Source organism: Solanum stenotomum, chromosome 5, assembly GCF_019186545.1.
Source record: "Solanum stenotomum isolate F172 chromosome 5, ASM1918654v1, whole genome shotgun sequence".
Classification (NCBI taxonomy): domain Eukaryota; kingdom Viridiplantae; phylum Streptophyta; class Magnoliopsida; order Solanales; family Solanaceae; genus Solanum; species Solanum stenotomum.
The window spans coordinates 2,536,997-2,563,244 of NC_064286.1; the positions used below are offsets into that span (position 1 = coordinate 2,536,997).

The 26,248-nt window shown below is 34.1% G+C and overlaps 3 protein-coding genes and 1 pseudogene across 3 annotated transcripts; 1 reads left to right on the forward strand and 3 right to left on the reverse strand.

The window, feature by feature from the left end:
- Nucleotides 1-422: 422 nt before the first annotated feature.
- Nucleotides 423-963, reverse strand: LOC125866121 (calcium-binding protein KRP1-like). Its single transcript, XM_049546420.1, has one exon. It carries the CDS (start codon nt 778-780, stop codon nt 427-429), a length of 354 nt encoding a protein of 117 aa, XP_049402377.1. The 5' UTR covers nt 781-963; the 3' UTR covers nt 423-426.
- A 1,916-nt stretch (nt 964-2,879) lies between these two features.
- On the reverse strand, nt 2,880-6,633 carry LOC125866120 (G-type lectin S-receptor-like serine/threonine-protein kinase At4g27290; annotated as a pseudogene).
- A 2,533-nt stretch (nt 6,634-9,166) lies between these two features.
- LOC125866187 (calcium-binding protein KRP1-like) lies at nt 9,167-9,722 on the reverse strand. Its single transcript, XM_049546493.1, has one exon. It carries the CDS (start codon nt 9,651-9,653, stop codon nt 9,285-9,287), a length of 369 nt encoding a protein of 122 aa, XP_049402450.1. The 5' UTR covers nt 9,654-9,722; the 3' UTR covers nt 9,167-9,284.
- Nucleotides 9,723-12,376: 2,654 nt separating this feature from the next.
- On the forward strand, nt 12,377-26,244 carry LOC125865262 (uncharacterized). Its single transcript, XM_049545464.1, is given in 16 exon segments — nt 12,377-12,916; nt 14,327-15,084; nt 15,194-15,340; nt 15,452-15,609; nt 16,038-16,248; nt 16,360-16,597; nt 16,678-16,828; nt 17,277-17,682; nt 21,134-21,442; nt 22,727-23,614; nt 23,924-24,043; nt 24,147-24,271; nt 24,348-24,558; nt 24,783-25,020; nt 25,110-25,260; nt 25,897-26,244. Coding segments are annotated over 16 exon segments (4,932 nt in total). The 5' UTR covers nt 12,377-12,404; the 3' UTR covers nt 26,206-26,244.
- Nucleotides 26,245-26,248: the final 4 nt, after the last annotated feature.

The following is a 26,248-nucleotide window of genomic DNA, read 5'->3' on the forward strand; positions in this document are numbered from 1 at the left end:
TTTCACCATATGATCGATGATCTGTTAATTTTACAATTTTGTTGAACAAGTTACTATAAATTTATCTTATTTAGAGTAAGATGAAAAATTACAAGTTAAAATTATTACCCAAACATAGCTAAAACATGCTAGAAAGGTAAGAATATCACATACTACAACAGCATGCCCTGTAAAATTCCACGAGTTTTCTGGGATCTTGAGAACAGAGATAGAGTGTACCCAAACTTTATCCCTACCCTCTTGGAAATAGAGAGATTGTTTTCAAACGACCCTTCGTCTCAAGTATAGCAAATCAAAGTAGTTATGAAAAAAGTAAAAACGACATTGCATTCAGAAAAGCAACAGTAACAACAACAATAGTATCATCTGTATATATTTTCAATGTGTAAGTATAACAAAATATGAAAAAGTCACAATCTTTAAAAGTTACAATGAAAAGTTGAATTCTTGATGAAGAGCTTCATCTAACAAAAACTGAGATTGCTCCATCAACTCAGGACTTAATCTGAACATCAAAACACAAAATTCCATCTGATTCAAAGCTCCATCACCATCAAAATCCCCTTCTTTTACCATACCCTTAAGATCATCATCACTCAAATCTTGTAACCCTAACAAAGCTGAATTCTTCTTTAAACTCTCAAATGTGATAACCCCTTTATCCCTATCCATTAATAACTGAAACCCTTTACACAGCTCACCAATTAAACCATCCCCACCAAGTTTTTCAGCCATAAGAGGCAAAAAATCATTAAAATTGGATTTTCTTGAAGTAGCCATTGAAGAAATAAAAGTTGGAATTGGTCAGAAAATTGATTGATGAAGAAAAGGGGTTGTGGAGAATTGTATATAAAGGAGAAATTTGGACGGTAGAAAGGGGTTTCGAAGAAAACGCCATGGAAAATACAGCAAAGATACAGTCTTTAACGCGAAATTGCCTTTGCTTTCGCTTTGCCTGACAGTTGAGGAAGAAATTGCCTCCCAATTTCTAATGTTGGTCTTGTCACACACTAGGGGTATATTTGTCCTTTTGAAATTGTCTTTATAACAACGTCATTTATTCGAATACATTTTAAGGAAAAATTACCTAAATATACAACTTATTTTATCATATTCTCGAAAATTTTCTACCATTCAAAAAATTATAAAATCCCTACTATCTCCTATTCTCGGATACATCACTTTACGCGATGTATATTATCTGGATGTACGCGATGTATCCGAAATTGATACGCGATGTATCGGGATGTATCTGAAATCGAGACGCAATGTATCGGAACGTTTTGAAATGTATCTGTATTCCACCAAATTTAAGAGATTTTTGTTTTGAAAAAATATAGGGATAAGATTTATTATCTCTTTAACACTATGAGATTTGTGTAAAATTTCTTTTTTTAGTTATTCTTATAGAGAATATATAATATAACATAACCTAAAATATCGGTTACTCAAAAAGAATATAAATGCTGAAACTGAAATGGTGTTATAAAGAATATAGAATCTAGCGTTGTTTGTTTCGATATTTTTTACTGTTATTATAGAAAATATATAATAATATAAAATGAAAAATTGATTTCATAGAAAACTTGGTTTACAATGAAATATTGTTGTAAATGATATAATGACGTTGTTTGTTTGGATATTTTTTTATTGTCATAGCAAATATTGTTAAAAATACTTAATTATTTTTTTCCTTAATATTAACCGGTAAGCACCAAGTATTGTTTTTTTAAAAAAAATTATATAATTGGACGGAAAAAATTATATGTAAACTTGACTAAATAGAAATTACCTAAATATAATGTGAAGCTATTATTATTCGAAAAGTCAAAAGAGATTGTATGTCTTCAATGTACATGTTTACATTGAAGTTATAAAAATAAAAGTTGCAATGAAAAGTCAATTTTTCGAAAGGCCAAATATTTTTGTGAAAAGTGTTAAATGGCCAGAAAATTAAAAAAATTATAATATTTTTTTTATTTTAAAATAAACTGATTTTTTTTTTTAATATTTTAGTTAAAAGATATTAAAGTTAAAGGAGTAAAAATATTTAAAAAGGTAAAATAACATAGATAAAATATTATTCTGGCTAAATTTTCTGACCAAAAAGATTTTTCCTATTTTTATATTTTAGTCTTTTTGTGTTTCATAACGGACCACCAATTATTTATTAAATATATTTTAATTATTAATTATTCCTTTTTACTACTAAATAAAGGTGATATTTCAATTAAGAAAAGGGAACAAGTGATTGTTTATACGTGTTTTGATTATAGTTGATGATAATTGAGATAGGAAACTCGTACACTTGCGTCTAGGTATAAAATTCAAAAAATCATGATATTTTAGATGCATTTTAAACCATTAACCTTGTTGAAGAGTATTGACAAAAGTTTATAATGAAAAGTCAGCATCTTTGAAACTCTTTGTGAAAGAGTTTTTCAGTTGGAGTGTAGTATTCGTATTTGGGTTCTTATTAATTTCAATTTGTGTCGTATAAATTAAATTAAAGAAAAAAAATATTTTGTAGCATGGAGGGATCCTATCTATCCCACCACAGTCTATAATGTTGAAGGCACAAAATTCCATCTGATTGAGAAATTTGATTTTATAATCCATTACAAATGTTATTGTAATTATACGACGTTTTCTAGGAGATTATTACTAAAAAAAAAATACACAACATAAATGTAAATACAACATGAAATCTTTGTAGAGTAATTTCCTTCGGTTCAAATGGTAAGTGGTCATACGAGATCATTTAAACATTCAAATAAAGTCCTCGAAATTGGATTTTCTTGATGCAGAAAGTAAAATTCAAGAGAAAAAAACAATACTAGAAATGACCTATTATTCAAAGTCGAAGAGGGAGTTTGATTTTTAAAGCAACGTTCTATGAGGAAAATAACTTTCACCCAAAGGTAAGAATGTTGATTCCACTTTCTTGAATCTATAACAACAATTGAAAATTTAGATAAATGGAAGATTGTATTTAGAATTCGAATACACTTGGGATCGACTATATGAATCTTTACTGCTTCATTTAAGCTCAACTCATGTCATCTTCGTTATCAAATAAAGTAAAAACGAAACCAAAACAAGTTTTAATAACGTTAGAAGTTCTCTAACGAGCCCCAAACGAGGAAAATGTAATTTCATTTGCAGTGCAAGAGTCAGTATCAGACCTGATAGAAGTAACTTCAGTTGGCATCACATCTCTCAGAAAACCAGGTTGTCTTGGCTGTGGTAGTGTACTCTCTCCATTCAACATTAGAACCACGACCGACATATTTGGTCTGTCTTCCGGAATCTGCTGGACACATAACAGACTTACATGAATGCACCGCGATATTTTCAACATAGAGCTTGTGTCCTCTAACGAGGAATCAACTAACGCGAGGGGTGTCCCTTCCGTCCACATTCTCCAAGCCTGAAAAGGGAATAAAGAAAAAAAGGCATATTACAAAAACAAACATTCAACTTGGCTTCAACTGGCGATTAAGCACTCCAATTACTTTGTGTATGCACATCTAGACATTTCAACTTGTGTCCATTGTGTCAGCAACATCGGGTATCCATGAGACATAGTGAGGACGAATTGGAGTGTTAAGTGGTTAGTTGAGACCAAATTGAGGTATCTAGATGTATACTCTCAAAGTTGGAGTACTTATTCCCACTTATGAATTATTCAAACAACGAACAAACTGCAACTTCTTCAAATCTTACATATTCTATAAGACCATGATGATGATGTGGATGACGGAAGCATCTATTCTTCTTTCCGATTACGATTTCCAACAATAGAAAACCGAAACTGAAGACATCAGATTTTACTGAAAATAGACCATATAGCGCATATTCCGGAGCCATATAGCCACTGCAAATGATCAGCTAATAAAATTACATGACAGATATGGATGTGTCATGGATGTAATTTATGGCCTGTTTAAACTTACAAAGTTCCGACAACCCTTTCTGTGTTGTCTCCGCACTGATCTCCTTGAAAGGTTCTTGCCAACCAAAGTCGGAAATCTTTGGGTTCAGCTCAGCATCAAGCAACACATTACTTGCTTTCAGATCTCTGTGAATAATTCGCAATCTTGAATCCTGATGAAGGTAGAGAAGCCCACGTGCAATTCCATCGATGATCTGGAAGAACTTAACTCTAACAGTTCAGAGTTAAGTTAGTCCAATTCTCTAACTAAAACTCTCATTCAGGGCTAACGGGATAGATATAGGAACTCTTCTCTAAAGATACAAACCAAAAACAAAAGAATCCAAGCTCCCATTAGCCATGTATTCATAGATCAACATCTTCTCTTCATCATCAATACAACTTCCAACGAGCTTTACGAGATTTCGATGCTGAAGTTTTGCTATCAGCTTCACTTCATTTTTGAATTCATTCAATCCCTGTCCAGAACTCTTGGAAAGCCTCTTCACAGCGATTTCCTGTCCATCTACTAGTATTCCCTAGGCAAGGTCCAAAATCAGATTATATTAAGGTCTTGAGAATTCTTTGTTCCCTTGGAGAACACAAAATAAATGTCCTATATGAAAGTCAAATGCAACAAATATGTTGGAAAAGTGAGGACTGACTACCCAATTTAAGTTTCAACTAGAAAAACCCGATGAATTTCTCAATCCAATGTCTCACACATACAGACTCCCAAGCCCTTCTTCTACAGATAAAAAGAAGGTAGACAGAAAGAGCAAGAGAACAAGCAACACGGCATCTAAGCAAGCCTCCAAACCAGAAGTTCCGGCCGTAATGCTGCCAACCAGAACTCTCAAAATTTGGAAGTTTACCTTGTAAACAGGTCCAAACCCTCCTTCACCAACTTTGTTGTTCAATGATAAGTTATCAGTAGCATTAGCCATTGTTGCCAAGTCAAAAAAGGGTAACTCTAGGTCTTCTTTTGGGCCTTCACTGGTCCGATCAACTTGTCCACTTATCCCTGTTACCAAAACAGTGGTTGGTAAAATATCATCCAAATTTTTGGAATAGGATCCTGGCTTAGAAATATCAGAAACAAGCATGTAAGTTCCATCACTAATGCTCTAGTGTAAACCAGTTTGTTATTTTTTTAAAAAACTGTGCTGAAGTAGCTTTACTGCACACACCTCTAACCTTCGTCTTCCTCCAAGAAAGATAGTAGCAGAGGAGAACCAACCCAAAAAGAACAGCCACGGTGATTAGACTAATTAAGACTGCATTGACCACATGTATTCCAGCTGTTAAAGAGAAAAATAGGTTTAGTATAATAATAGATTGACACAAGATCCACGAAAAGAAAAGGAAAAAGACTTTATTAACAACACGCACCTTGTTTTGAAGCTTCAATTCGTATATACAGGTCCTGGCCTCCATTTTGAACCTACCGAATATCAAGAAGATCGTGGAACCAAAGGACACATCCACTTCCTTGTCCTCTAACATCTGAGTTTGAGTAAGCCATACACGAACAATTTTTGAAGCATGATTCCCTGCACTCTTGAAGATTCATAGTACCAGTTATCCAAGATTTGGTGGTATTTGGTAGTTTCAGCTCAGAGAATTTGAAAAAAACTTCCTTATTCTGACAGCTAAATGGCTTGCTAAGAATGCATCCCTCCGACCAGTCCATCGAGTTCCAGCTATCTGGTGATTTTGGTTCAAAACCTTCCAAGCATTGACAAACAGGTGAGTCACTGATTACACAAACTCCATTAGCGCCACAAAGGTCATAAGTGTCGCAATAATCACGTGGCACTGATGCATAGAGCTTCCAGGCTTGATCAGCTTCCACCCACACATACCGCTGTCGAGAAGAGCTTGTATCATTCAAAACCAACCTTGAAATGACAGACTTGTTCTTCAGCTGGTAGGTGTAGTACACTTCATCTTTGTTAGATATAAAGCTGTAATTATATACCGGATTCACCCTCAATGCAGGAGCACCACTAAATCGCTCTCCATTCCATGGACCACTGCGGAAGTACTTCTTGGAGGCCTTCCATATAACTGCCTGGGAAATTCATGAAGCTCTATCTCATTACGTAATTCTCCAGGGGAGGGATCATCAGAGTTCCTCCACGAAGAGAGCTGTCTATTAAGACCCGTTCGTAAATCCCATCCAAGCTTCATTCCAGGTAACAGTGTATCAGAAGGGTAATCAAAGCTCTGCCACAGATAGAAATCTGAGTTAGTCCCCTTCTCATCTCTTAGGATAAGATTCCCTGAATCTAAAAGCTGTAAAACAGGAGATTTAGCATCCTTGAATGAATTTGTTGACCAAATATCATCACTAGTCCTACTGGTAACCACGATACTGCCTGTGCTGTTTATCGTGAATACTCCGTACCATCTTTAATTGGGGTTTTCCTGTTTGCCACCCAAACAACAGTTCTGATGGGAATATTCTTATACCAAATGCCCAAGTACCGGTGTGTTGAACTGCCTGGACTAAAGAAACCAAGTTCAAAAGTTCCCCCTTCAGAAGCCAAACTCTCGCCATCAATTAGAGTTTGAGATCGACTGATGCAATGGGACACTGCACATATTCTCCCCAGTAAACAGAGTGAACAAGCACAATAGGAAATAAGCCAAAGAACTTCCATGGGTTTATAACGTCAACTTACAAGAATAGTAGTTCGAAATTGGATTGAAATCTTTATAAGATTATGCATTTAGCAAGTTAAAAGAGTTTTTATGTAATCACAATACACAGATTCAAATAAGTCTATTAGTAACAGAATTGTTAATGATTACTCAATGAAAGTAAGTGAAGCATTCTAGTATATAAGACTATTTGAAGGCTGAGCAAACTTTTAGGACATTTCAGTGTATAACTAATAAGAATTTCATCATAAAATGTGTGGTCATGCTCTTATCTCGGTGAGATAATAGCCACACGATTTTGTTGTCACTTAGTGTAGAACTGTATCAAATTGAAGTGTAAAACTGACAGCTATCATTTTATGCAACGACAGTGTTATTCTTGACCGGCATGTCTATTAGTTCGTCAATGCAACAACTAGCCATTGACTTGGTCTTTAACTTCCACGGATAGTGACTAGTGAGATATTGACGCATTGACTCTAAACTCATTCCAATTATACCAATATTCCACACGCTGAGAAATAAATGTCATTGACTTGCAATACTTGTGATTTCTCATAAGAAAGAAGAAGAAGAAGCATCGAAACTCGAAAGAAAGAGAAAGATTTTGCATACAGCAACTACGCCTCAATCCCAAACAAGTGGTCAGCTATATGAATCCCCAGTTCTTCATTAAAGCTCATTTTCATATCCTCATCGTGTGCATTACCAGAAAATTCTAAGAAAAGTTTCAGCTTAGAATTTATGGAAAATTCAGCTTTGGATATTGAATAGTTAAATTATAAGGAAACAAGTAACAAGACTCATTGGCAGAGACAGTAGAGAAAACTAATGAAATAAGTTAGTTTCTCCATAGATACAACTTTCTGTATATCCCTATCCATCAATAACTGAAACCCTTTACACAGCTCGTCTATCAAACCAACCCCACGTAATTTCTCATACAAAATAGGTAACAAATACTCATCCGTAGAGACAGTTGAGATAACTGATTAAACCTGTTGTTTCTCCATCAGTACAACTTTCTGTATATGCTTTTGCAATGTATTACATGTTTACATAGACAAAAGTATAAAAATGACAAAAGTTACAATGAAAAATTGAATTCTTGGTGATGAGATTCTTTCTAACAAAAACTGAGACTCTCAAATGTGATGACCCCTTCATCCCTATCCATCAACAACTGAAACCCTTTACACAGCTCGTCAATCGAACCATCCCCACTTAGTTTTTCTCATCCATATTAGGCAACAAATAGTTGAACATGATTACAATAATTCAGTGTATAACTATAAGAATTTTATCATAAAATGTGCTGTTCTGCTCTTATCTTGATGAGATAATAGCCACAAGATTTTGCTGTCACTTAGAGTAGAACTGTATCAGATTGAAGTGTAAAATTGACAGCTATCATTTTATCAAACCAGCAGTGTTATTCTTGACCGGAATGTCTATTAGTTCATCAATGCAACGACTATGAAATGCCATTGACTTGGTCTTTACTGTAAGCTTGTTCTTTACTTCTGCGGATAGTGACTAGTGAGATACTGACTCATTGACCTCTCAACTCATTCCAATTACATATACCAATATTCCACACGCTGAGAAATAAATGTCATTGACTTGTAATACTAGTGATTTTTCATAAGAAGCATCAAAACTAGCAAGAAAGAGAAAGATTTTGCATACAACAACACACCTCAATCCCAAACAAGTGGTCAGCTATATGAATCCCCAGTTCTTCATTAAAGCTCATTTTCATATCCTCATCATGTGCATTACCAGAAAATTCTAAGAGAAGTTCCAGCTTAGAATTTATGGAAAATTGAGCTTCGGATATTGAATGGTTAAATTATAAGGAAACAAGTAACAAGACTCATTGGCAGAGACAGTAGAGAGAACTGATGAAATAAGTTGTTTCTCCATAGACACAACTTTTTGTATATCCCTATCCATCAATAACTGAAACCCTTTACACAGCTCACCTATCAAACCAACCCCACGTAATTTCTCAGACAAAATAGGTAACAAATACTCATCAGTAGAGACAGTTGAGAGAACTGATTAAACCTATTGTTTCTTCATTAGTACAACTTTCCGTAAACGTTTTTGCAATGTATTACATGTTCACATAGAGAAAAGTATAAAACGACGAAAGTTAAAACGAAAAGTTGAATTCTTGATGATGAGATTCTTTCTAACAAAAAACTGAGACTCTCAAATGTGATGACCCCTTTATCCCTATCCATCAACAACTGAAACCTTTTACACAGCTCATCAATCGAACCATCCCCACTTAGTTTTTCTCATCCATATTAGGCAACAAATAGTTTAACATGATTACAATAATTAGGAAAACTGAAAAAGTACTCTGAAGAGAACTGATTAAACAAGCTGTTTCTCCATTAATTCAACTTTCTGTATATGTTTTTGCAATGTATACATTAGAGTTAAGTATAAAAGACAAAAGTAACAATATAAAGTAACAATCTTTATATNTTCACATAGAGAAAAGTATAAAATGACGAAAGTTAAAACGAAAAAGTACTCTGAAGAGAACTGATTAAACAAGCTGTTTCTCCATTAATTCAACTTTCTGTATATGTTTTTGCAATGTATACATTAGAGTTAAGTATAAAAGACAAAAGTAACAATATAAAGTAACAATCTTTATATTTAAATGTTAGAATGAAAAGTCAGAATCAACAAACTCTTGATGCAGAGCTTCTTCTAACAAAAACTGAGATTGCTCCATCAACTCAGGACTCAATCTGAACATCAACACACAAAACTCCATCTGATTAAGAGCTCCATCACCATCAAAATCCCCTTCTTTAACCATACCCTTAAGATCATCATCACTCAAATCTTGCAACCCTAACAAAGCTGAATTCTTCTTTAAACTCTCAAATGTGATGACCCCTTTATCCCTATCCATTAATAGCTGAAACCCTTTACATAGCTCACCTATTAAACCATCCCCACCAAGTTTTTCAGCCATAAGAGGCAAACAATCATTGAAATTGGATTTTCTTGAAGTAGAATTAGCCATTGAAGAAAGTGAAAATTGGAGAAATGAATGAAGAATTGATTGTGTTTGAGGAAAAGGGTGTTGGAGAATATATATATAGGAGAGATTTGGATGGTGAAGAGGGGCTTCTGGGAAGGGGAAAAGCCATAGGAATACAACTAAGAAACAGTGAGCTTAACGCGAAGTTGCTTTTTTGATATGAAGAAATTGCCACCCAATTTCGATATTTTGTTCCTTTCCTAACTATTAGGGGTATTTTCGTCCTTTTGAATTTTATTTTATTTTATTTTTGAAAAAAATTAATTTATTTTTATTTTATATAATCATTCGATATACGAAATTCACTTTATCAGTTATTCAGAAAAGAGAGGCTAATTAGCACTTTCGAGGTCGTAGGAAATAGTTATTGGATCATATTCGTCTATAAGAGATGTTAATTAGTCCGTTAATTTAAAGAAAAATTACCTAAGTAAACAACTTATTTGATCATATTCTCTAAAATTTCCTACCATTTTATAAAATTACAAAAATGCATATTCTCGGATACATCACTTTATGCGATGTATCGGGACGTGCGTGATGTATCAGAACGTTGTATCGATCGGATACATCACTTTACGCGATGTATCTTGACGTTGAGTGATGAATCTGAAACTGAGATGCGATGTATAGAGACGTTGAAGGATGTATCCGAAACCAAGACGCGATGTATCAAGATGTTTTGGGATGTATATGGATTCCACCAAATTTAAGGATTTTTTGTAATTTGAAAAAGAGTAAGGATGTGATGTAATTAACTCTTAATACTATGAAATTTGTGTAAAATTCCCTTAGTTTATTAGCATGTTCTCATCCTAAGCACAAAATATGGTATGCAAGAATATTTGAATTGTGGAAAAAGGAAATACATCACTTCATGAAGATTTTCGATAATTGATAAGACGAGTCGTGATGTGTTTATATCTACTTTTGTTAAGAAAAAACCCACAAATCTTTCAAACTATTATAAAAAAAAATTTAGTGTAGGATCAATAACACATCTCAAGTATCCGAAATTTGTAAGTTTTCATCTCTAAACTATCAAGTATATGTATATGAATTTCTTATCTAAACTATCACCAAATATTTATTACATTTTGCAATTCAACATTGGATTTAATTAGGATTTTTGGATTAGATTATTTTATAATATACATTGGAAAGCTTTTACTTCATGCTGAATCAACTGTTTCCCACAAATATATATATATATATATATATATATATAAAATGAAAAGCATTTATTAATTCCAAGTTTACTGATCAAATCAAAGTCAAGGTAATTTGGTGGATAATTTTCAACAAAAATCTTCTGGCACACTATTTAATTATTTAATTTAATTCCCCGTAATCACGTTCGTCATGATTTTTTCAATAGAAAAAAGAAAATTATCGTATTTATTTAAATTATATTTTTTATTTGTGTGAATGGTTAAAAAAGTATTGATATTAATTAATATTATATTTGTCATTTGTGTGAAATGGTTAAAAAGGTATTGATATTAATTAATATTCACGTTGCTATCATGAGTGGAATATGAATCAATTTATATAGTAAAAAAAAAATCCTTTGGTGCAAATAGTGCTAATTCAACGCATGAATAAATGTGATTTTGACAAAGCCTAACTTTAGTCGTTGCGTTTATTTCGTTTAGATGTGGATAGATTTATAAACGTAGGCATGACTTAAAAACGATTTCAGAATCAATTACATACGTATTTATTCTAAATAGTAATCCTTTTCTTTGTTTGTTCTTGTGTACTTTTATTCTTTAGAGTTTGATTAGTGACTTAAAGTTTATAAATTTTTATGACAAATTAAGTTAATATACAGTAATAGTTGAGCTCGCAATCAAATATTTCTAAAAATCTATTGGACGTCTAAGTTTGCCTGAGAGAAATCATCGACCCTTATGACATATGTAGAGTTACCATTCTACTTACAAATTCGATGAATTTTGTATTTATGAAATTTATTAAATATATACAAATAATTTATTTTATACCTTATAAAATATATATATTTCTTAAAATTAATAATCTTTCAACTTAAAATTTTAGCTTCTTGACGAATGGTCTTTTGTTGTGTGAATTGCATTAGTCTTAATCATTTTTAATTATCAATTGGACCCACAAAAATATTGCAATTTTGACTTTTGTCGGTCCTTCTAACCCCACTCTCACCCCTCCAAATCAAACAAAGATAAAAAAAAAAAAAAATTCAAACAAAGATATTCGAATTTTGAAAATAAAATATTTTAATATAAAAAATGTGTTATTCTAAAATTGAAATTTCTCGGCATAAATTTAAACTAATCAATTCGAAAAGTAGATACCAAATTAAAAAAAGGTCATACTAACACTCAATTTTTGCACCAAACTATATTTAAGTGAAATAAATTGTATTCGTGCCCCATGTACAGAAGCGGAAGCAGGATTAAGAATTTGAAGGTTCTAAATTTAGCGTGAAAAACATATCCACGATTCCTTCCTTACCACTAAACTGCCAATCAATTTTATTAGATTTGCAAAAAAGCTACTGAGCTCATCCGAACTCACGAACACTCCCCTAGTTCCGTCCTCTACCATGTGTGAACTACTTTTAACTACTCTTGACCATAATACTTGTCAATTGGTCCCACAACAAGATCAAAAATAGTACTACCACTACAAATCACCTGTCTAATACAACAAAATTTTCATATTTTGAATCTTGATTTTCATAAAAAAAAAATGAACAAAATTTTCTTGTTTCTCTTTACAATTTTATCCTTATTCCAAAAAATTAACTCTCAAAGTGACACATTAACAACTTCACAAATTCTCAAAGATGGTCAAACAATAATTTCATCAGATGGAACATTTGAATTGGGATTTTTTTCTGCAGGCAAAAATAGTTCATCAATAAATCGTTATATTGGTATTTGGTACAAAAAGACTTCAGCTTTTACACCAATTTGGGTTGCAAATAGACAAATTCCAGTAAAGGGTATTTCTGGAATCTTGAAAATTGTTGAACCAGGTTATCTTGTTTTGATTAATAATGTTACTAATGACACTATTTGGAGTACTAATTCTTCAGTAAGTGTGAAAAATCCAGTTGCTAAGTTGTTGGATACAGGGAATTTTGTGGTTAAAGATGCAAATGATGATGAGTTGTTGTTGTGGCAGAGTTTTGATTATCCTAGTGATACTTTGTTAGCAAGTATGAAACTTGGAAGAGATTTGGTGACTGGGTTGGAAAGGTAAGTTCTTGAATTGTGTTATCGTCTGGTTTAAAAGATTAAGTTGTTAGAGCGAGTACGCTTTGTGTCGGTGTTTTTTCTTTTTTTTGGTCTTTGAGTTTGTAATGGCACAACTGTCGAGGTATTGTCTGCTTTGGCCTGACTCTCTAGGCCACCTTATGGTTGGGTGACCGGCTTGGAAAGGTAAGTTTTTGAATTGTGTGACCTGTCTCATTTAAAAGATTAAATTGTTAGAGTGAGTACGCTTTGTGTAAGTGTTTTTTTTTTGGGATAATGGGTGGTCTTTGAGTTTGTAATGGCACAACTGTCAAGACAATCTTGGCCCGACTCTCTAGGCCACCTTATGGTTGGGTGACCGACTTGGAAAGGTAAATTCCTGAATTGTGTGATCATCTCGTTTAAAAGATAAAGTTGTTGGAGTGAGTACACTTTGTGTAAGTTTTTTTTTTGGGGGGGATAATGGGTGGTTTTTGAGTTTGTAATGGCACAACTATCAAGGTATTGTCGGCTTTAGCCCGACCCTCTAGGCCACCTTATGGTTGGGTGACTGGCTTGGAGAGGTAAGTTTTTGAATTGTGTGAACTGTCTTGTCTAAAAGATGAAAGATTAAGTTGTTAGAGTGAGCACCGTTTTATTTACTTAATTATATTTTCAACATGTCTGAGTATGTGTAAGGTGTTTTTTTTTTTNGCCACCTTATTGTTGGGTGACCGACTTGGAAAGGTAAGTTCCTGAATTGTGTGATCATCTCGTTTAAAAGATGAAGTTGTTGGAGTGAGTACACTTTGTGTAAGTTTTTTTTTTTTGGGGGGGGATAATGGGTGGTTTTTGAGTTTGTTAATGGCACAACTATCAAGGTATTGTCTGCTTTAGCCCGACCTTCTAGGCCACCTTATGGTTGGGTGACTGGCTTGGAGAGGTAAGTTTTTGAATTGTGTGAACTGTCTTGTCTAAAAGATGAAAGATTAAGTTGTTAGAGTGAGCACCGTTTTATTTACTTAATTATATTTTCAACATGTCTGAGTATGTGTAAGGTGTTTTTTTTTTTTTAATGGGTGGTCTTTGAGGTTGTAATTGGTAAGATACAACTGTCAAGGTATTGTTTGCTTTGGCCTGACCCTATGGGCCACCTTAAGGCTTTTGGGGGTTTATGGTTTAGTGACCGGCTTAGAAAGGTAAGTTTTTTTGAATTGTGTGAGTCATCTCGTCTAAAAGATGAAAGATTAAGTTGTTAGAGCGAGCACTGCTTTATTTACTTAATTATATTTTCAACATGTCTAAGTATGCGTAAGGTGTTTTTTTGATAATGGGCGGTGTTTGAGGTTGTAATGGGTAAGATATAATTGTTAAAAATGTCAAGCGAGAGAACACACTTTTATTTACTTAGTTTAATTATGTCTGCAACAACAGGTATCTTAGGTCATGGAAAAGCGACGATGATCCTGCTCCCGGGGATTATACATATCATTGTGATCCTACAGGTTATCCACAGGACCTTATGAGAAAAGGTCCTAATGTAGTTTATAGAGCCGGGCCATGGAATGGTCTTAGATGGAGTGGAGCACCAAACATGGTGAACAACTCGATCACCTCTTTCGGCCTAGTCATGAACAATCAAGAAATTTACTACAAATACGAACTAGTAAATAAATCCGTGCTTACTACTTTAGTGCTAACACCTAATGGTGATGCGATGCGTATGATTTGGTTAGAAAAGAGAGAGGGTTGGGTTAATTACCATTCCGTAGATGCAGATCATTGTGACACTTACAAATTGTGTGGTGCATATGGCACTTGCACAATCTTTAGCGATCCTGTGTGTCGTTGTTTGGATAAATTCGTTCCAAAACATCCGGATGATTGGGACAGAGCTGACTGGTCAAGTGGTTGTGTCCGAAATCATCCATTGAATTGTTCAGAAGATGGATTTATAAAGTATTCTGGTGTTAAATTGCCAGATACTCGGGATTCTTGGTTTAACGAGACTATGACACTCGATGAATGTAAGTTAGTTTGCTTGAGAAATTGTTCATGTATGGGATATACTAATCTGGACATCAGTAATGGAGGAAGCGGGTGCTTGCTATGGATTGGGGAGCTCGTTGACCTCAGACAGCTATCGGAATCAGGACAGGATATCTATATTAGGATGGCTGCTTCTGAGATAAGTAAGTTAGACGTTGATGCCATTGAATTGATTGATCGATGTTAGTGCTTAAAGCTATAGTAACGGGTACTAAATAACTATCTAATCATTTCGGATGGGAACTTTTGCAGGTCCTATCGATGGATCAAATCGAAAGAAAAGAGTTATACTTGCAATTGCTTTGCCATTATCGATTGCAACAGTTCTACTAGTGGTTGGAGTATGCCTGATTCTTCGTAGACAGAAAAAGAGGGCGGAAACAATGCTCATAGAAAAAAGTAAGCTAAAACATAACAAATTCGAAGTAGATAATGTCATTTCTCGCTATGATTTGCTCTTCTTTTCAGCTTTGCTGTCTGAAACGTCGACTTGTATGAAAAATGTTGTAGGGAAATTGGACGACAACAATAACAAAGATAAAAACAATCAAATTCGTCGTGAAGCTTTGGAGCTACCACTCTTTGACTTGTCCACAATAATGGAGGCTACCGATAACTTTTCACTTGAGAACAAGATTGGAGCAGGCGGCTTTGGGAAAGTTTTCAAGGTAAGAATTTCCACAAAGAAGCAACTTTTATTTACGTAATAACACTCGTTGTCTCAATTTTTGGGTCGAACTAATCCATTGACACAAATAGTTCATGGGAGAAAACTGAATCGATTCAATTAAAGGAATCATGAATAGTCATTGGTTGGGCTAAGCAATGTCACTTGATCATTATCAAACGTGCTCTATATTGAGAATGCATAGAGGATATAGAAAATTTGAAAATCCATGTCACTTATTTTATCATTACGAATATCAATATGTATGTCAGTGCCATAATAGAACGATTAAGAAGTCGTGAGCCTAATTCTGCTGATGTCGATTGGTGAACAAAAGGCAGTGAATGGAACACAAGTGATACTCTTTGATATGATTAAAGTATTTCCATTTCTGTTTTGGAACTTCTAACGGTAAGTGCACGTTTTCAGGGAGTGCTAGAAGAAGGACAGGAAGTAGCTGTCAAGCGGCTCTCAGAAACGTCCAGACAAGGAAACGATGAGTTCAAGAATGAAGTCATCTGCATCGCAGAACTTCAGCATCGAAATCTTGTGAAGCTTCTTGGATGCTGCGTCGAAGAAGAAGAGAAGATATTGGTGTACGAATACATGCCCAACAAAAGCCTGGATTTATTTATCTTTGGTTAGTTTTGCACATGAAACGCAAACCGGTTCATTCAATGCATCAACTAGTTTTGATATCAGTGACCTCTTATTTAACTTATATACACTGACGGTGTAAATCTTCTGGCAGATCAAACAAGGAGCACATTACTTGATTGGCCTAAGCGTTTCAACATCATCAACGGGATTGCTCGAGGACTTATGTACCTTCATCAAGATTCTAGGCTAAGAATCATCCACAGAGACCTTAAAGCTAGTAATGTCTTACTTGATTTTGAAATGAACCCAAAGATATCAGATTTTGGGATGGCCAGAAGTTTTGGAGGGAACGAGACGGGAGACAATACAAATCGAGTGGTTGGAACATAGTAAGATTGTCAAAATTTTGGGTCATTACATGATATTTTGTTGTCTAGATTATGTAATGCGTGTGAATGATTTTATGCAGTGGTTACATGTCCCCGGAGTATGCAGTCGATGGGATTTTCTCAGTAAAATCAGACGTCTTTAGCTTTGGCGTATTGATACTAGAAATTGTAAGCGGAAAGAAGAACAGAAGATTCATTCATCCGGACCACAATCTCAACCTCATTGGACATGTAAGTAACATACTCCAAGAATATGTAAATTTCATTCTCGACATTATTTGACTCGTAGCCAGAGGAGGAGCTAGGTGGGGGTTCGTGGTTTCGGACGAACCCAGTAGCTTTTCTGTAGACCCTGTATTTGTACTAGAAAATTAGTTAAATATATATGTATATTAATCTGTGAACCCCTAACAAAATTGATTGACAGTTCTAAAGGAAATTTAGAACCCCCAAAATCTTAATCCTGGCTTTGCCTCTGCTCGTCGTAGCCAAGAAAGTATGCATGAGTCAATGATATTTTCTCGACTGAGGTTTAGCGGAAGCATTTGATCTTTGAATAACTCGGAGGAACTACTTTCTCTCTTCACTAACTTTCACACTCTTGATTTATTCGTCATTAGTGGAAACAAAGACTCGTTTTGGATGTGAATTTGTTAGCTAAAAGATGTTAAATTTTCAGGCATGGATGCTTCATAGAGAAGGAAGATCATCGGAAATAGTCGATCCTAACTTGGTTGAATCATGTCATACATCTGAATTGCAACGATCGATACACGTAGGATTGTTATGTGTTCAACAAAGTCCAGAGGACAGGCCAAACATGTCTTCTGTGGTTTTAATGTTGACAAATGAAGGCATTTTGCCACAACCAAAACCACCAGGTTTTTTCACAGAAAGGAACATAGATGATGCCACTGGATATTCATGGAGTGACCAAACACCTTGTTCTATCAACGATGTAACCATCACTTTGTTGGATGCTCGATAGCACGTACACAGAATTTTGTGCAAGCAGTATCGACCTATTGTCACAGTTTTACTTCCTTGTGAATTGCTCCTAACTTTTACTTTACACGATATTGACAGTAGCGTACACAGGATTTTGCATAAGCAGTATCGGCCTACTGTCACAGTTTGATTTTTATTTCCTCATGAATTAGTATTTACATTGTATTATACTAGTGTAAATGACCTCATACCCCACTTATGAGACTACGTTGGATAAATTGTTGTTATAATGTATTATGATTTATGTATATGCATATTACTTTTAAGGAAACATTGTTTACGCACACTATATAAAGTTTTTTTTTTTTTTACGAAGTAGTGTCAGATGACATCTATTATGAAGAGTGTCACTGCCATCCTCAATCCACCATCACTTTGCTGGGCTCGATAGAGATAGTAGCGTATGCAGAATTTTATGCAAGCAGTATCGACTTATTGTCACAATTTGGTCAACAAAAAGACTTTGAAATCGGTATCAATCAATTGGCATGCTTGCATTGAAATGAAAATATATTTTTTTTAAAATAGAAAAAATGCAAATATGGACAAAAGAATTGTGAAAAACAAACAAAAAGAGGCAACTAAATAAAATTAGCCCAATTGAAATTGACAGCACTACACACATGAAAAAATATCGAAAGTTGTATGGTTGAATTATTTCAAATATTGAATATAATCTTTATTACTCACGCATAGGAAAAAAATAGGAAGGAACAAGAATATTTTATTGATAACTAGTATTGGTACAATTTTGTTCTTTGCTTGAGTGTTCTCTCTGAAATTTTTCGTGATTCAAGGGCTGTTAGTATCATATTTCTCGAATGTGGGAGACCATATTTTGATCAATATCCATGAATTTATGAAATTTTTGAGATGCCTCTCAAGGAAACATATGAGACCTTTATATAGACATGAGCTTGAGTTTAGGGTGAAGTATCCTTCAAGAATCATAATTGAAATAAATCTAACTCGTCTTATAGAATTCTACAAAATTTTGATGTCTACCATCATATCTGCAAATCTTTTAAAAATAGAGCCAAAATTTAAATAGTAACCTAAAAAAGAACAAGTGCATAAATAAAAAAAAATCCATCAAAAGTCAATGATTGGGGAGGAGGAAAAGACTAGGAAGATGAAGAAGATCTAGAGGGGATGATTTTGTTCTGTAGAGACTAGGAAGTCAAAGGTGTACAACTTTGAACAATTCATCTTTCTTCACATTCTATTCTAATTAAATATGTTTTTTTTTTAAATAATTAAGTTAATTCACTATTAAAAAAAACTTTCAAAAATTAATCTTTTCTTTTAAAAAATAATTAAAAACGAAAGGTCGATTTCCTAAATTGATTTTTAGCATTTTTAAAATGGTGATGTATATTAGAAAATTATTTTTTGAGGTAATGATGGGAGGTGAGCGATAGAGTCAAATATGAGATATTTCAAGAATTATTAGTTGAAAAGAAATATTAACAGATTATATATATAAATTTTTGACATGAGTGCAAGAAAAAAGTCATGTTCTTTTTAGTGGAAATTATTTTTCTAGGGTTAGACAAAAACATTCATATGGTAATCACTACTAGAAATGATAAAATTACTACTTTTCATGTCCCGTTTTAATTGTCGTTTTACATAATTTTATGTTTATTAAGAAAAATGAAATATATATAATTTATTAAGTTATTCCTATTTATTGACAAGAATATAACTGAAAATAATTGTTAACTTTAGTCTAAAATTTCTAAAGTGACAATTATTTTGAGATATTTTTTTTTTAAGCTAAAATGACAATTAAAATGAAATGAAGGGGGTGATTTTTACTAGTTAATTATTCTATCTATTTTATTTTATGAGACACGATTTGACTGAACATGATAATCAAGAAAGAAAATACTCCTTTCGTTTCATTTATTTATATTAGTTTGACGTGGCACAAAGTTTAACCATGTAATAAATATATTAGAACTTGTGGTATTAACTTAAAAGAGTGTTTATTTACATATCAAAAACAATGCTTGAATTTTATGATCTTTAATATGTCATTTAAATTCCTTATAGAATGACAATTTAGGGTATAAATATTGACTTAAAAACTTACTAAATAAAGAAAGATGAATTCTTTTGACAAAGAAAATGTGATTTTTGAAATTTCTGGTCTCAAATATGTCACAATATATTTGTGGCTATAAAATGCATTGTTAAGAATAGAGATAATGGTAAGAAAAAAACACCTTAACTATCACATTTTTACAAATTTCACATCTTAATTATCCGTTGTTCTCTTTTTTCTGCCTGAATTAAAATACAATTTAAACGATGCTAATAGTAATATGAAAAACTTAATATTAAATTAATTTTCTTAACTTTATAGCCGCCTTTATTCTTCTCAACTAATTAAATTTAAAAAGTAACAATTCATTAATATCAAGTCAAAATAAGACTTGCAATTTGACCAATTAATACAAGTAAGATTATTAAATTGATCAAAGAAAATAAAGAAAAAAAAAAGATGTGGAAAGAAGTGCAATAAATTAAAGCAGCAGCAATTGACCTCAATTCATATAGTATAACTTTTTATTGATTAATAGCAAATTTGGTCCCTGAATTAATTATTAGTTAATTCTATTTTTGTCCTAGTGATATTTTGTTAAACATATTTAACCTTAGATTTACTTGAAATATGCACTTCTGATCTTTACTTATGAATATTTACAAATTCTCAAAATTATTAACCATTTCGTCATGTAATTACTAAGTGCAGAGCTACATAGTGCCAAGAGGTTCATCCAAATCCCCTTCGACGAATATTATAGTATTTATATATGGTTATAATTATTTTTAAAGTATATATAGTAGATATTGAATTCCCTTTCATTTCCTTGTGTGTTTACAATTTCATACTTTGAACTCCATTAGTGAAAATTCTAATTTCGCCAATGATAATCACTCTTACGTTATGTTAAACTTTTTATTGTTACTTCATATCTAAGAGTAGTATACTTGTATAAATAGTCCAAATATAACGTCTTTCCCGTGAAATATCCACTAAGTGGGGTTTGAGAATGGTAGTGTGTACGCAAACCTTACCACTACCTCGTGAAGGTAAATCGGTTGTTCTAAAAAAAAACCTTGGCTCATGCACATCAAACCCAAGTAAACGTCTTTCCTACATAAAAGGACCAACATTAAACATTTCGACTAACTAAAGGTTAAATATGTCGATTTCTATATCTACAAAGACCAAAATAGAATTTATTAATAATAGAGGGACCAAAAGTGATATTAATTGGACATGTCTTATGACATATTACTTCTAGTATGAAAACATGTCGCCATCCAAGAAATGAACATTTTTCAACCTAACACTTTATACTATACATTTTTTGTCCCATCAATTATTATACTATAAAGTTTTTTTATAACATCAAATGTCACACCAGAAGAATTAGCATCAAAAATTTGAATCCATGAAATTTCTAGCTTTTTTATTCATTTACTTCAATTTTCTTTCAATTGTACTAGCATTAGACACCATAACTATTGATCAACCTATTAAAGATGGTGACACAATTGTTTCATCAGGTGGTGTTTATGAACTTGGATTTTTCAGGCCTGGAAATTCGACAAATCGATATGTTGGTATATGGTACAAGAAAATATCAACTGGAACTGTTGTTTGGGTTGCTAATAGAAATAATCCATTGAGTGATAGTTCAGGTGTGTTGATGATCAATCCTGATGGAATCTTAATACTTGTTAATAGTACTAACGTGACGATTTGGTCAACGAATTCATCAACAATCTTGAAGAAACCAATAGCAAGATTGTTAGATTCAGGTAATACTTGTCATGTTTCGTTTCTGAAATATTGAGTTAATCTAATTTAATCTGATTTCGTAATCTTGTTCAAGGAAGAAAATGAAAATAGAATTGAAATTTTCACCTGGTAGAGTTTGGATTATCCAGGGGATACACTGTTGCCTGGAATGAAGCTCAGTCCTGAAATACTTGTCATGTTTAGTTTCTCGAGAATTAAACTGAATGAACTTTGATCAACATTTTAACATGTTTTTTTTAAGGGAAAAGGTACAAGTACCCCTAGACTATGACCGAAATTTCAGAGACACACCTAACTAAACTAAGGTCCTATTACAAAAAAAAAAAGAGTTCAGGGTAATAGGACCTTAGTATAATTAAGGTGTGTCTATGGAATTTCGTAGGGGTGCGCATCGGTCGGTTCGGTTCGATTTTAGGTGTTATTGGTTCGGTTTATCGGTTTTCGGTTTGTAAATACTTCAAACCGATAACCAAACCAATAAAATATTTCTTATCGGTTTTTGGTTAATCGGTTTATGGTACTTAACGGTTCGGTTTTCGGTTTAACCAATAAGAAAATACCATATGATTTTTCCAACATTTGACATGAAAGTAATAATCATAAAAGTAACAATCATTTTTCTTGCAAGTTTAGACACTAGACACATTCAAAGGAAAAAGTGTGAAAGTAACAATCGTTTAACCATTAACAAAAAGTGTGAAAGTAACAATCGTTTAACCATTAACAATAAGACTAGTAAATTTAGTATAGTCTTATTGGGTTATCGGTTTAACCATTAACAAAAATTATAAAACCGGAAACTGAACCAATAACCCAATAAATTTTTTTGCAAAACCGTTTAAAAACCGTTAGCCCAATAACCCAATATCAATAAACCAATAGTGTTTTTTTCGGTTCGGTTTATTGGTTAAATCGGTTTTTGCACACCCCTAGAATTTCGGTCATAGTCTAGGGGTACTTGTGTCTTATCCCATTTTTTAACCATACTGATATGAGAAGAACTGCAATTTATAGTACTTTTCGTATAGTTATTACTGCTGTTGTTTCTTTTACTTTGGTTATTCTTGATATTTGTACTGTGGATACTTTTTTGTTCAATATTTTCATCTTAACGTTGTATTATTGCTTTTCTTTCAAACCTTTTTTAAAAACGTTTTTCTTGAGCTGAGGGCCTATGGGAAACAAACTCTGTTTATGTTGTTGTTGTTGTTGTAGTAGTACTTTTGAACTATTGTAATTTTAATTTGAAAATATTGAGTTAATCTAATGTAATCTGATATCAGGTAATCTTGTCATCAGGGAAGAAAATGAAAACAGGCCTGAGTTTTTCGCCTGGCAGAGTTTCGATTATCCAGGGGATACTCTGTTGCCTGGAATGAAGCTCGGGCGGAATTTGGTAACAGGCCTGGATTGGTACCTGTCGTCGTGGAAGAGTCCTGATGATCCTGCTATAGGTGAATTTGTTGACAGGATGGATGTTCAGGGGTATCCACAGTTATTTGTATGGAAAGGTTCATCAATTGCATTTAGTTCAGGTCCCTGGAATGGTTTAGCATTTAGTGGGAGTCCTAGTTTGCAACCGAATACGTATTTTACGTTCGGTTTTGTACTGAATCAGGAGGAAGTTTATTACAAATATGATCTTAAGAATGGATCACTGCTCACCAGGGTGGTACTAACCCCTGGAGGATTGATAAATCACTATACCTGGATCGATCGTACGCAGAGTTGGTTCCTTTATTTGACAGCACAGTTTGATAACTGTGATCGTTTCGCGTTGTGTGGTCCTTATGCAAGATGTGTTATTAACAACTCGCCCCCGTGTGACTGTCTGAGGGGTTTCGAGCCAAAGTATCCACAGGAATGGGATGCAGCTGACTGGTCTAGTGGATGTGTTAGGAGGACTCCGTTGGCGTGTCAGCAAGATGGATTTAGGAAGTTTACGGGGATTAAAGTGCCTGATACGCGGAAATCATCGTTTAACGAGAGCATTGGACTTGAGGAATGCGGAAAGTTGTGCTTGGCTGATTGTAACTGTACAGCCTACTCAAATATGGATGTTCGAGATGGTGGAAGTGGATGCTTACTCTGGGTCGGAGACCTCATCGATATCAGAGAACTTAGTCCAAATCAGCAGGACCTGTTTGTGAGAGTGGCTGCTTCAGAAGTAGGTAATAACTACTTACTGTTTTTCGTTTCTCTAACTTGATCTTGTTGAACGTGGCGAAAAACATGTATGTAAAATTTCAGCAAGTATGTATCTAGATAGTCAAAAGTCTCGATAGTTAGCTCGTGGGGTCTTCAGTCAATAGAAAAATCATCTATGAATGTGTGTTGGTGCATTGTTCTCTCTCACTCAAAGACGGAACGTTGCCTGTTTCTTATGGCCTAAAATTTTTGTTGGGAACTCATGAATGTGAATCATATTGTTATGACAATGTTGGAATTTTCTGATTGATTATGTACTAACTTATCGACAGACAAGATACGAAAGAAAAAGAAGTCAAGGCTGATTGCAATCGTATCAGCAGTAGCCGCGACTTGTATCCTCAGCCTTCTAGCTGGGTGTGCATTATTCCACAGAAGAAAAAAGAGTAAAGGTAAACAACTGTTGTTCATCGTTATCAAAAGATCGTGTTGCTAACGTTCTATTTGTATCAGGCTAATGTATACATTTATACCAATTGATTGCTCATTTTACAGGTAGGGAAGTTGGAGCAGACGATATGGAGTTACCATTGTTCGATTTAGTAACTGTTGCTAACGCCACTAAGAACTTCTCTTCTGCTAATATTATTGGAGAGGGTGGCTTTGGACCTGTTTATAAGGTACAATAACTATCCCATCGTCGAATTTTAGCTAAAAAAAGGCATCTTTAACACTTTGTTTTGAAAAAAAATTCAGGGGAAACTACGAAATGGACCTGAGATAGCGGTGAAGAGGCTTTCGGAATACTCAGGACAAGGTCTTCAAGAGTTGAAAAATGAACTGATACTGATATCCAAACTACAACACAGGAATCTTGTCAAGCTTTTAGGTTGTTGCCTTGAAGGAAAAGAGAGGATGCTGATATATGAGTATATGCCAAACAATAGCTTGGACTATTTCATTTTTGGTCCGGTTCTCTCGACTAGTCACCTTTATACTATGTTGCTCGTATCCTCCAAAAATGATGTTGCACCAGTGTCGGATCCTCAAAAGATGCACTACTTCTGGAAGATCCAACATGGGTGCGGAGGCATTTTTGGAGGACCTGAGCAACATAGCCTAACTATTTATTTCCAATGTGCTACTAATGAATGAATGAATGAGGATTCACTGACATTTTACATATTGCAGATCCAAGCAGAAAAGAATCACTTTCTTGGAGAAATCGCTATGAAATTGCGATGGGAATATCTCGAGGCCTTCTCTATCTTCATCAGGACTCAAGATTAAGAATTATACACAGGGACCTGAAGGCCAGCAACATTTTGTTGGATACTGACTTGAATCCAAGGATTTCTGACTTTGGTCTAGCTAAGATATTTGGTGCAGACCAAATGGAAGGAAAAACAAAGCGAGTAATCGGAACATAGTAAGTCTTATAAACAACCTCTATGATAGATTTTGTTTTGATTGTTACAATCAACAAGTTGATCAACTTAAATTTGATGCATTGTGCAGCGGATACATGTCTCCGGAGTATGCTGTCGATGGGAAATATTCAGTGAAATCTGATGTCTTCAGCCTTGGCGTGCTTTTACTCGAAATTGTCAGTGGCAGAAAGAACAGGAAGTTTCATCATTTGAGTCATCATCATAATCTTTTGGGACATGTAAGTACATATAGCACTAAATTTTTACCCTTTAGCCTCTTTTTTTACTAAACACTCGACCCCGTCTGAGCTTACTCACATCACCGGTCCCAAGCTCCCATAAAGGAAGAGGGTTGCAGCAGGGTAGCAGCCAGTATAAAACTAGTCAGTTCATGTCGAATCTTCACAATACAGTCGGAACTGAGGCGTTGTAGTAGTTGTTATAGCCTGTTTTCCATTAAAAAAACTTGACCTGCCTGAGGTTACTCATATTACCGGTCCCAAATCCCCATAAAGGAAGAGGATCACAGTAGGCTAGAAGCCTCTATAAAACTAGTCAATTCATGACGAATCCTCATAATACAGTTGGGGCCGAGGTGTTGTAGTAGTAGTTGTTATAGCCTTACATTTCCATTCCCAAGCCCCTACAGAAGTAAGAGGGTCACAATAGGCTAGCAGCCAAGCATAAAACTAGTCAATTCATGACGAATCCTCATAATGCAGACGGGACTGAGGCGTTGTACTAGTCCACATAGCCTTTCTTTTACTAATGCAAATGTATAATTCATGATGACCGAGGCATTGTAGTAGTCACCGCTGTAGCCTCTTTTTCCTAAATGCATTTGTATAACTGTGTTATTGTATAAAAAAATTCAGGCATGGTTACTATTGAATGAAGGCAATGCATTGGAACTAATGGATGAGTGTTTAAAAGACTCATATGTTGAATCACAAGTGTTGAGATGCATTCAAGTAAGTTTATTGTGTGTACAAAAACTCCCAGAAGACAGGCCTACAATGGCATCAGTAGTGTTCTGGTTAAGCAATGATGGTGTGGAATTGGCTCAACCAAAGCAGCCTGGTTTCTTTATAGAGAGGGATTCAACTAATCAATCAAATGAATCAACAGATGAAAGATGTGTTACTGACAATGAGATTTCACTAACAATTCTTGAGGCAAGATAGACAAAATATGAACTTGCAGTCGTGTGACCAGGAGGTCAAGGGT

Coding starts and splice junctions, on each gene's coding strand:
- LOC125866121 (XM_049546420.1), bottom strand. CDS start 780: ATGGCTACTTCAAGAAAATCCAATTTTAATGATTTTTTGCCTCTTATG.
- LOC125866187 (XM_049546493.1), bottom strand. CDS start 9,653: ATGGCTAATTCTACTTCAAGAAAATCCAATTTCAATGATTGTTTGCCT.